At 26.1% G+C, this 11,664-nt stretch overlaps 1 protein-coding gene across 1 annotated transcript; it reads right to left on the bottom strand.

The window, feature by feature from the left end:
- Positions 1-7,716: 7,716 nt before the first annotated feature.
- LOC107443112 (COMM domain-containing protein 8) lies at positions 7,717-11,590 on the bottom strand. The gene is made up of 5 exons (XM_016056879.5): positions 11,432-11,590; positions 11,205-11,351; positions 9,260-9,409; positions 8,796-8,948; positions 7,717-7,792 (listed from the first exon to the last, which is right to left on the bottom strand). Exons 1-5 carry the CDS (start codon positions 11,501-11,503, stop codon positions 7,763-7,765), a joined length of 552 nt encoding a protein of 183 aa, XP_015912365.3. The 5' UTR covers positions 11,504-11,590; the 3' UTR covers positions 7,717-7,762.
- Positions 11,591-11,664: the final 74 nt, after the last annotated feature.

The following is an 11,664-nucleotide window of genomic DNA, read 5'->3' as shown; positions in this document are numbered from 1 at the left end:
TTAAGTGAAAGACTTGTTGAAAATATCAGCAACTGCACGCATGGTTAATTTGATAGCTATTGATAATCATGCTAAACTGTAAATTTTTAAAGTTTTATCACAATTAATTTTAAATTTTTTAAGAGTCTGTGATAAATATTGTTCTCTGATTATTATTAGAAATGTTTATATATATTTATTTATTTGATGGATGAGCTAATGTATTTTGTGGCTGTAAGCAACAATTCGTAGAGTGACTGACATCTGAAAATTTTGACTGAATGTAAAATTTAAAAAAAAAAGGTCTTGGAATTGAAAAAGGACTAAATAAATTTAAGAATGCGTTAGTCTGAAATTTGTGAAACTTAACTGCTTAGCAATAATTATAATAAGCAAAACAAGTTTTTATTTAGAAATGTAAATCACTTTTTTAAAATAGTTATTAAAACTTCATTGAAAATAAATTTAAATAAATGAGTATACTCTGTTTTAATATCTTAAAATTAATTCAGAGATTGTTCAAATAATCATTCTTTACAAATGCAATGGAAAAAATATCTTCCAAAAATTGATGTGATACTCTTGCCAATTAATTATTTTTTGCTATCCTATTTTATTTTTTTTTTAAATTTGAAAATTTTAAATTGATTTCTTTACAAATTTTAAAAAAATTACTTCACAGAAATTCATATTTTATTTTAAATCATATTTTATCAATTCTATTTCTTTTTAATGTTTAGCAGAAATAGCTTTAAAAAAAATAGTATTTACAATCCTAATAAAGAAAGTGTGATGTAAGTATAGTATATGAAATGTAAGTCTAGAAAAAGTATATTCAATTTTACCTGGATTAAAGTTAATTTTAAAAAATTACATTCCTAATTCAAACATTTTGAAATCGGTCATTGATTGTACTTGTATTGAACCACCAACATCATATTAATAATATTTTTTTGCACTAATTGTGCATGGAATTATTTAAAATATTACCTTGTAATGTTTTTTCCCCATTTACAATTTGGTAGTTTGCTCGGTTTTTAAAAATACTTAAAATTACAATGCTAGTAAATAAGACATGTCACAAATGCACGAGGACTTAAGTCATAGATGTTCTAAGTATGGATTTCAGCTAGTCTATTTTAAAAACTTTAAAAAAATATATATTTTTGTGCTGTATGAAAATTGGTATCAATAACATAACGCTATAATAAAAATAGTTAATTAGAACCAGTTTAATTATTACAATTTTAACCAGATGTCCATAGTAATGGATAATATCGGTTAAATGTAATTATGTAACTTATTGAAATATTGAACTTAGCTTGCCATTATGTATGTATTTATGATACAAATAAGATAGCACTTAATTAAAGATACAAATTTGTTTTGCTGGAAAAAAAAATAAAGTGTAATATTTATTTTAAATGGGATGTAAATTATCCATCCAATAATAATTGGTAATGATATACTGTTCATTATAACCAACATCTTGTATAGTCCTGCAGTGCTAGAGATAAAATGTGGAATTTAATTTCAAAATTAAGATCTATCAATTTCTTTTTGCTCTCAAAGCAAGGGCAAAGTCTCATAAAAAAATTAAGAATCCTTTTTTTATACATCTTTAATTAAAATTTTTTATTATTATTTATTTCAGTTAAGCATTTTGGATCTAGAAATGCACATGCAAGATAATCGCTTATTCTTGATACAAGATTCATGAAATATTTCCAAATGGTCACTTTTCATGTTGGCTATTTTAAATAGTTGTTTTGCTTAATATTATTTATAAGAAGTATGCCAAGTTAGAAAGTAAAACTCAGTATATTTTGCTTCGATTACTTTGATTATTAAAATAAAATACAAGTCCTTATGCATAAATTGAATTTCACATTCATAAGTTTGGTTTTTTTTAAAAATATATATTTATAGGAAAATCTAGCTTTCTTTTCTTTTGTTTTTATTATATAATCTTAAAATAATAAAAAAATTATGAAAAATTTTCAACATCATAAGTACCATGTAAACTAGGAAAATAATAATTATTTTTTAAGTCTCAATTCCATTACCTAATGAATAGTAAATTTTCTATGTTTAAACTACGCAGAATATGGTATCGAACAACAGCTATTGACTATAACTATCTAATTTTTCTGATGATTTATCCTCAAATAAACCAACTGTGAAATCAATAGGGAAAAAGCATGTGCGAGATAGGGATAAACATACTTTGACAGAAAAGGCATGTCACACAAACACATATGTCTATGTATATACTTAATGTGTTTCGAATGATATGTTGTTTGAAATCCTACAGAGTTATAGCTTTCTAGAATTTTTAATGGTTTCATTTTAGATTAGAGTATTTTGGAAATCTACATAAAAATATGATTTCTCTATTTTTTTCTTAAATTTGCCCTAAATTTTTGGGGTATTAAAAAAAAGTGTGAATGACCCTTTGTTTTAAACATTTTCTTACAATTTAAAGATAAATTCTTATTTGCTTCACATGTGGGCAAACTTTTGAAACAATTCAGTTAATAAATTATAGCAAATCCTTCTGATACTCTTGCAATTCATAATTTGTTTCTATTCAAAAACAATATATTACTTGAGCTAAACAATGTAGCTTATAGAACATCAATTGTTTCATTTTGAATTTCGTTACTACTCTAGAAAGTGATTCTGGTTGTAGTGCGAAAAAAGCTGTAACTACTGGTTGTCATTCCTAAAATCAGAGCTACAAATTAAATTTAATATAATTTTTAATAAACTAAAGCACTGTGTTTGCACAAAGAAGAAAATCATTACACTTGTAGTTTTATTAATCTTGTCAAAAATTTTCTATGATACTTTATTAGCAAAATGGTTTTTACAAAAGTTAAAAAATCTGTTTGGATTTTGACTAATTTTTGTTCTTTACATAGTATTTCTACATAGATTAAAGTTATCAAAGTTAATATTAATGAATTGCTATGGTACAATAAATATTCTTCCTTAGCCTTTTATATGTCTGTACTAACCGAATTGAAAATAATGTGCATATTGGATACCAAATTGCTATGTTGTACTATCTTATCATCAATGTTAGTTTCTTTAATAGCCTTAGACTATCAACCGTCCAATCCTAAGCCCTGTATTTTATCTTCATTCATATATATAAAAAAACACATCTTTTTTATCCATTTAAAAAGAACCTATGTTTTAATTAATCACTTAATGGGCAGGCAAGTCCGTTTTAGTTGGTTAGATACCATGGCAAAGGATTCCAGTTTTACAGGGAAAGGTTTATATTCAAAGAGCTTCATTATATTCCAAGCATTGTCCAAACATAAGAAGTTCAAATGGTTTATCTTCTTAACAACTTTTTAAGCTTTGTATTCTTTTACAATTCATTACCCAATAGTTTTCTTAATGTTGCTTAGTTTTAACCATGTCACCTCGCCTTTTTATCAGGGCTCGAAAAATTTCACAATTTTTACATGCCCCGCTGGGTTGAGACAAAAAATGCCCCAATAAAACCTTTACATGTCCAAACATTTTTTATTCAATTGCATATTAATGAAAATATATTAATGTAACTATCGATTGAAAGAAACATATTTATATATAAACCTCCTTACTTACTAGAAAGACAACCCCCCCCCCCAATGAAAGGAAATATATATTATATTAAATATTAACAAATTTATAAAAATTCACTTGCTTTGTCACAATTGAATTTCATTCAAGATTTTAATCAGATGTTAAGATGTCAGACTTTAAACAAATATCCCTGTAACTCGTGCTTTCAGATTTCAATTTTAATAAATATTTTTTTTTAATGCAGAACAGTTGGGGTAAACATTTGATAATAAAAATGATAGGGAGAATAAAAAAGAAAATGCTTACTTTTTTACAAAATGTTAATTATAATCAAAATTTAAGGGAGCGCTTTATCGGTATTTTAGGAACTTATTTATATACCTGGCTGGGCAAAATGATTTTCGAGCCCTGCATTTTATACAAATATTTTGTCAATTACCTTCTTAATTGACTGCCTTTGAAGATAAATATAGCTTAGTCATGACAAATTGAATTGACAGTACTTTTTTAATATTAGAATAAAACAATTGATGCTGATCTTAGAATTTTTTCTATGTTTTACCATGACAAATTTATACATTTTTATGACTTAAATCTATGAACCTAGGAAGTAAGTGAGAAAAGTTAAAATCAATTTTAATGCTTTGTGAAACTTTCCCTTAATTGATATTTTAATTACATTAGTTTTGAAATTATTTAATTGGTTGTGAATATACAATGAATATAATTTATCTCTCTCAAATAATTTATCATTTTGATTTAACAATTGATTTGTAAAATGACTGAAGATTCGTATATATCACCAGTGACCCTACCTGTGTGCTACGATATTGAATGTTAAATACTGGTGTTGTAATTGTTATGAAACTTTTATTGTTTGTTATTTGCTAGAATGAATAAACTGTGAAGTTTAGAAGTCTTTAAATTAGTAACCGTAGATGTGTGTAGAAAACGTTTATAAATATTTGTAATGAATATAATCTATTTGAATTGTTAATCTTGTCTTGTCTATTTCAAATATTGTTAATTATAATTATTTTGAAATCTATGAGATTTTTAATACAAATTGGACTTTAGATGAGTTACACCTTCATCTTTAAATAGCAGTAAAACTTGTTAAAATTTATTTTATTGTTTTACCAATAAATGTACAAATCATAATTTTTTAATAATATTTTTTTTTAACGATAAGTAAGGCCTTGGATTTTGATGAACTAAAATTAAGTTCTCAAAAAAAAAAAAAAAAAAATGCTCTTAAAATAAAAACTTTTTATGATTTAATCAACAATCTGCTTTCCTACATTTATTTATAACTTATAATTGTACAAATGATTATTCAAGAAATTGACATGCAATTTTTTAAAAAAGTTTAATAAAAAAAGGAATCGGATAAAAAATAATTTTGAAGGAATTTTAATGAGAATTTAAATGACAGGAAAATATTTCAGTTAAAAAGAGAGAAAAAAATCTAAATGCATAAAAATCTGGGCGTTAACAATAATAATTAGCCTAAAAAATAGTTTCTTTCAAAAATTAAATTTTTTTAAAAAACAATTCTCAAATGTAAGAATTTAATAAAAAAATACTAACACAATTGTGTTTACTAAATCTAAATTAAAACACTTATCCTTTTTCGTCTGGGAAAACCTACATTCAAGACTGACTTAATGTTTTATATTTTGAATCAAATACTTAAGTGCCACCATTAATAAAATTTGAAGGAAAAGGCATTGCGAAAAATAATTCTTTAGTTCAAGAAGAAGTTTAGAATCTTCTTTTAAAAAGAACTGTGGGCTTTTTCACACATTATGATTATTAAAACAATTTTTAATGAATTAGTAAACATAGATTTGCCACCACCTTTAACTTCTATGGACTATATATTTATTTAAATTATGGGTCTTCAACCTTTTGGGCTAAAGAGCCATATAAAAAAATTTGGAAATCCCACATGTCATGTATCTGATAGATAAGTTAAAGAAATTCATTACCTGGGGTGATATAATTATATTATAGGTTACTAAGATCTACAATTTTTAATATGTTGGTATTAAGTTAAAAATTAAAACTAAATTGAAGTATAATCAATTCAGTTTTGGATAAGCAGTTCTGTTTTTTAAAACAAAAAAAAGTATATTATATTGATTGATAACTATGGTTATATTGAGATACTGATTTCAGATATAATGCCTTGGCATTGTTTTTTGATTAATTAAAGCATCAGTATCATGTTCATTTTTAGTTTTAATTCTCCAAATGCTGACCAGTCAAGTGTTTTCTCTAACTGAATTAGTCTTTTGAGTGTTTATTGCTATAGCATAGCTGCCAACTCTTCCGGTTTTCCCGGAAGATTTTATTTTCATATTTAAAGTGCTAGCGAAATTCTAACTAAACTTTTTGAATTATAATAATAATTATAAATGAGTTTGACCACCACTACATATAAATAATTTCAACGTATACAAAAAGCATATTAGTCCTTATGATAGCGAATTTTAACCTGGTTAAAATGCAAATATATTTTTGAGTAAAACTGTTTTACAGTAATTGTTTTACTACCACTTGGAAAATCCATTCTCGAAAAGAGTGAATGTTGGCAAGTATGCTGTAGTCTTAGTTAAATATTATAAAGATTAATATATAATTTTCTTTATAAACATCATGAATTTCATTCAACGAGTTCAAATAAATGTTATTCTATGGCTATTTTTTTTTTTTTTTAGCAATTATGAAGTCAACACTAAAATATATCCTCTGGCCTAACATCAGATTATCAGAGAATCTTCAGATTATTTTTTATTTTAGATTTAAAAAAAAATATATGTATATATAGCTACACAACATAATTTTTCATCTTACAATTTAAAAAAAAATGCCTAAAATGGTACTGGGAGAAAAAACAACAGGAAAATGATTTTGAATTCCTTAACTTAATTGCTATTTGTTTCAAGTCCTTAACAGAATTTTTTTTTGCAAATTTCAAAAATTAAAAAAGTAACTGATCTTATAATCCAGGGATTTTATTAGTGGTGGTCACTGTAAAATCGTATAACATTTGTGTTTGGTCCATTTCAATAAAAATTCTAAGAGCTAGTCTTTTTTAATAATTACACGACTTCTTTAAGTCTTCTTAAAAACGTATATTGCCATTTAGTTTCTAGATGTGCAAATGGAAGCAATATTTTCTTTTGATTATTGTTAATAATTTATAAAATTCACTTTAATTGTGTATACTTTTATTGATGGTTGAGGTGAATAATTATAGTGTGTTATAGTTAAATGTTTATGTGTGTAAATTTATTAAAGCATTTCACACTTCTGCTAAAAAAAATGCACTTAAATGTTAAATTTTATGTTGTTGAGATTGGTGTATTATTATGAATTGTAATTTTTTATTGCTAACATTTTTATTTATTCAAAAGGAAATAAATATTTTATTTATAAATAGTGAGGAATACATTTTTGGCTAAGCATCAATATATACAGGATGAACAAAAAATAACTTGATGTCAGATGCCTTATTAAGGAAAAACAAAACAAAAAACAATTGGGTTAAATAGCATAAATATCTCAGATAAAAAAACAAGTTTTTGGAATTAAAAAAGTAATATTTGTTTTAAAACTAACTTTAAATTTTATAGTGCTCTCTTTTTTAAGAAAGATTTACAAGGTGGCAATCCAGTTAAAAAAAATTAATTCTAAGTAATAAAGTTTTAAAATAGCAGCATAAATTGGTGATCTAAGAAAAAAATCCCCAAGTCCATAATCACTAAGTACTTTTACAATAATAAATATACATTAATTTTAACATACAATATTTAGACACTCATATTAAAAAAAGTTACAGAGTGTTTTTTGTACTGATTTAATTTCTGCAATTAAACAATATTTAATAGAATTAAAGTTTTATTCAAAAATTGTGAGTCATACATTTTTCATTATGCACTATACATTTAAATCTTTATTTGGAATGAATTTGATATTTAACTCGTAATTGTTGCATTGTACAACCTTAATTAAGCAAAAGCAGCAATTGGAATTTTTTTGATAAGCAAAGTAATATAAATAAATATTAAGCTAAATTGAAATATAAATAAATATACATATGTAAGCTATAATAGGATGTTGTAACAATTGACATTAAAACCATACATAGAATGAATAATTTTTTTTATTTTTTTACAAATATCAAATGGGCTATTCAATCTGGAACAGTAACTTCTGCAAGTGCCTGTAAAATACATAATACCAAATAAATATTTTTGTGATACAATAAAAAAAAAAATTAATTAGTTTATAAAGTTGAGTTTAAAAACTTTAAATTTGTCTTTTGGTTTGATATTAAAGAGTTAAAACCAAGTGTTCTTAAAATTCAACTTGATTTCTTCTTGGAATTAAAACCAGTTACTATCTCACGATTATGAGAACTTCTCCGGAATGATACTTTAAACACGAGATTCTTCGATCATCTTTCATTAGAAATGGTTGCATTTATTACTTGCATTTTATTCTTATTTCCATAGTTTGTCCCGGCAATCTGACTTTCTGTCGAGAAGAGTTCTCAGTGTTAACCCAACATGCGATTTATCTGTCTAGTTACTTTGTGGATCAATAGGTAATACTAGTATAGTATAGTATGGTTGAATATACCTGGCAGTGGCACTTAATCTTTAAAAAAAAGTGTAGGTAATGCTGCACAATAACCCATGACCTTAAAAGAAACATCAATGTAGTTTTATACTGGGCAGTGGCACTAAGCAAAATTATAAAAAAAAAAAAAATGTCTTATACACCGATAGATTGCCTATTGGGACAATACTGAGTTCTCATTATAGCTGGACAGTACCTACTCTCCATGTGGTTCAATAAAATTTCCAAACTAACTTTCTGTCTAGTGCGCAGAGGGTTAAATATTTTTATTTATTAAAAACACAAAAAGTTGCAGAATTTAGGAAAAATAATGCATGGTAAACAAAAAATTATTACAGATTTGTTATTTCAAACAAAAAATAAACATGGAACACATTTTCACTTGAAGGATATTTTTCATGTTATGCAGCAATTTAGATATAAAATATTTTTATGAAGAATTCAATGAATTTCAAATTGACTTATCTCAAACATTTAGATATCCAAATACTTATACTGCTATATAAAAATTTGTCTTTATTATTCTTTTAGAGTAATAGAAAAACAAAATAATTAAATAATATTACAATATATATACCACTTACTTTCTTAGCTTTTTCCATGGAATCAATCAAATTCCTTAATTCTTCTTGGGACAAATCTAAGTGTAAACACCTATTTGTATTGCCCAAAAAATCCAAGTCAAGAAGCAAGCGCGGCTCATTGATTTGAGCTATCTTATCACTTGCAATAGTTAACTGCAAAAACAAAAAAAATAAAATTTTTAAAAATTGAGTTTACTTAATAACTTAAGATTTTCTACATACACATGCAAATTTATTTGTAACTTTTATGAATCACTTTAAATTTGGTTCATATTTTTAAATTGATTCAATTCTGTTCAAAAACTAAGCATTCTTTCTTTCTAACTGATATCATAACAATATTGCATTATTTTAAAATTGAATGAAGGAATTTTTTTTAATGCCAATTTTCAATGCAAAAAAGTGATAGATAATAATACTATTTTAAAAAAAAAACTTTAATTTGACTAAAAAGAATAATTTACTTTAAGCTTCCAGTCAAAATTCACTAAAAAACTTGATGATATTCCATGTGTCTTAGTTAGCAGACTGCTTCGTACATCCGATTTTCTGACAGCCAAGCAATCATTTATAACTTTTTTAAATTCCTCGGACAAAGATGATGAATTTAAATTCTGAAAAATAATAATTAATATTTAGTACTTAGCATTTTCATAAACATCTATTTTTATCTAGAGTTGATAAATTAAACTATACAAGGAGCATTCTAGTAGAAATAGCCATAAAAAAAAATGAAAAAGTAAAAAAAATCTTTGTGAACTGATGAAAACATGCTAAAATAATATTTCAATTCAAAATGATGATTAGGGGATTCATTTGATTTGACACAATTTAACTAGTTTTCGTCTCACTTATACAGAAATTAATTAGTCACAGAATTACTAATTCAAAAATTTTCTAAAATTCCATTCTTAAAATTTCCTAGATTTTAAGCTGACACTTAAAAAGAAAAAGAAAATAAAAAATTTAAATTGCATAGTAGTTAAAAAAAAAAAAAAAAAAAAAAAACAGCTAATTTTTATATCTTTAAAAAATTATATATATTAATAACTATATAATTCATTTTGAAACAGTAACTTGGGTTGAAAAATATTTACTTTAACTAGTTCTTAAACAATACCATTAACTATGGTTATAGGACTTGAATTTATACCCATTACTACCTTTAAAATATTAAAACAAACTAATATTTTATTTGGTGAATAAAGGAAAGGTATTTATGTGATTATTAATTGGCATAAAAATTGAATACATTGTGGCTCTTTTCCAAAAAAAGGTGAACCAGTTTCTTCATGCAAAAGTTACCTTCTTAGAGTGGCAATTTTTTCATTGAAGGTTGTAGTTCATTTACGTCGCACTAGAGCTGCACAATGGGCTATTGGCGACGGTCTGGGAAACATTTCTGAGAATGATCCGAAGACATGCCATCACAATTTTGATCCTCTGCAGAGGGGATGGCACCCCCCGCTTCGGTAGCTCAACGGCCTGCACGCGAAGTCGAGAACTATACGGTAGATCAGTTTAACGAGGACCAATGCCGCACACCCTCGGTCCCTACGCAGACTGATCCAAGCGGTCAGTGATGCTTGGTTTCGGTGATCTGCTGGGAACCGTGTCTTAACGATAAGTCCACTGCGGGACTTTTTTCATTGAAGGAAACGGTAGAAATGTGAACATTTTAGGTATCTTTTATAAGATGGCACATAGAAAAGGATAGTTCTTTATCGGGAAGATTTCCTTTTCAGTACCTGTGCTCAAATAATTACAGAGTCTTGGTGATTTCTGCGCAGTAGTCCACAAGAAACTAAAAAAAAATCACAGTAACAGACCAGCTTGAAAGATATAACTCGTAATCACTCACCGGTAAACCACATGTTCTTTTTAAAAATTATGAGAGTTAAAAAAACCTTTGGCATCATGGAGAAAGTAATAGGCACAAACAAATACCCCCATACCAAAACAGAAATATAAAAAAAATGATATGTAAGTAATAATAACATATATAAAATGTGCAGGGAGAGGTTATAAATTACAACCCTTCAAGTTGGTATGAAGCAGGGCAGACTAATTGCCAAGCCTGGGCAATTCAGAGCAGTGGCCCACAAAGGAACTCTAACCACCTTTCACAAACTTCTATTTTTTTTTAAACGAACAGCAAGATTAAGATTCATTTGCGTGAGATAACAATAAGGAAACGTTCTCGAATTGGCTCCTTTCTGTGCGGAAAGTCGCCATAACTTTGTGATAATTTTTGAGCAGGAACCAAAAATCCAAATGTTCTCCCATATTCGCATTTGAACTGCATTTTATCAACATTCAATTCACATAATTTTTTTTACATGAAATTATATCATAATTTTTATAGATAGTACAGATACAAAAGATAAACAAATATAAAATAAATATTACTTCGTCACTAGCATTATAGCATGCTTGTATAAATAATCGGCTTTCATTTATTAAGTCCCACCATTCCATCAAAGACCACACGCTTGAAAATTCTTCATAAATAAGAGTTTCTTGACCACAGAACAAATCAATTAAATGGTGAACAAGCTGGAAAATAATTTAATATTAATAAATATAATTATTCTTGAATACTAGGAAATATAAAAAAATGTGAAGAAATCTAAAACCTTTTCCAATTGTACTTTAGGACATTTTGAAATTAATTTAAAAAATAAATCATTTTTGTTAAAATTTTCCATGACGAAAACAAAACGAGCCTCCCATTTCTTTTGTTTACAACTTTTTTTTTCTTTCACTTCCGCTTTCTGCTTTAGCTGCTTAGAGCTTGCTTGATCTTAATGTTTTTTTTATTTTTGGCTCTAAAACTGAAATAATAATCAAAACTTTTATTCCATGAAAA

Source organism: Parasteatoda tepidariorum, chromosome 10 (genome assembly GCF_982258835.1).
Source record: "Parasteatoda tepidariorum strain Cologne lab strain chromosome 10, Ptep-v5.0, whole genome shotgun sequence".
In the NCBI taxonomy this organism is placed as follows: domain Eukaryota; kingdom Metazoa; phylum Arthropoda; class Arachnida; order Araneae; family Theridiidae; genus Parasteatoda; species Parasteatoda tepidariorum.
The sequence above is the reverse complement of the archived record's forward strand: the minus strand, read 5'-3'. Positions and strand labels throughout refer to the sequence as shown.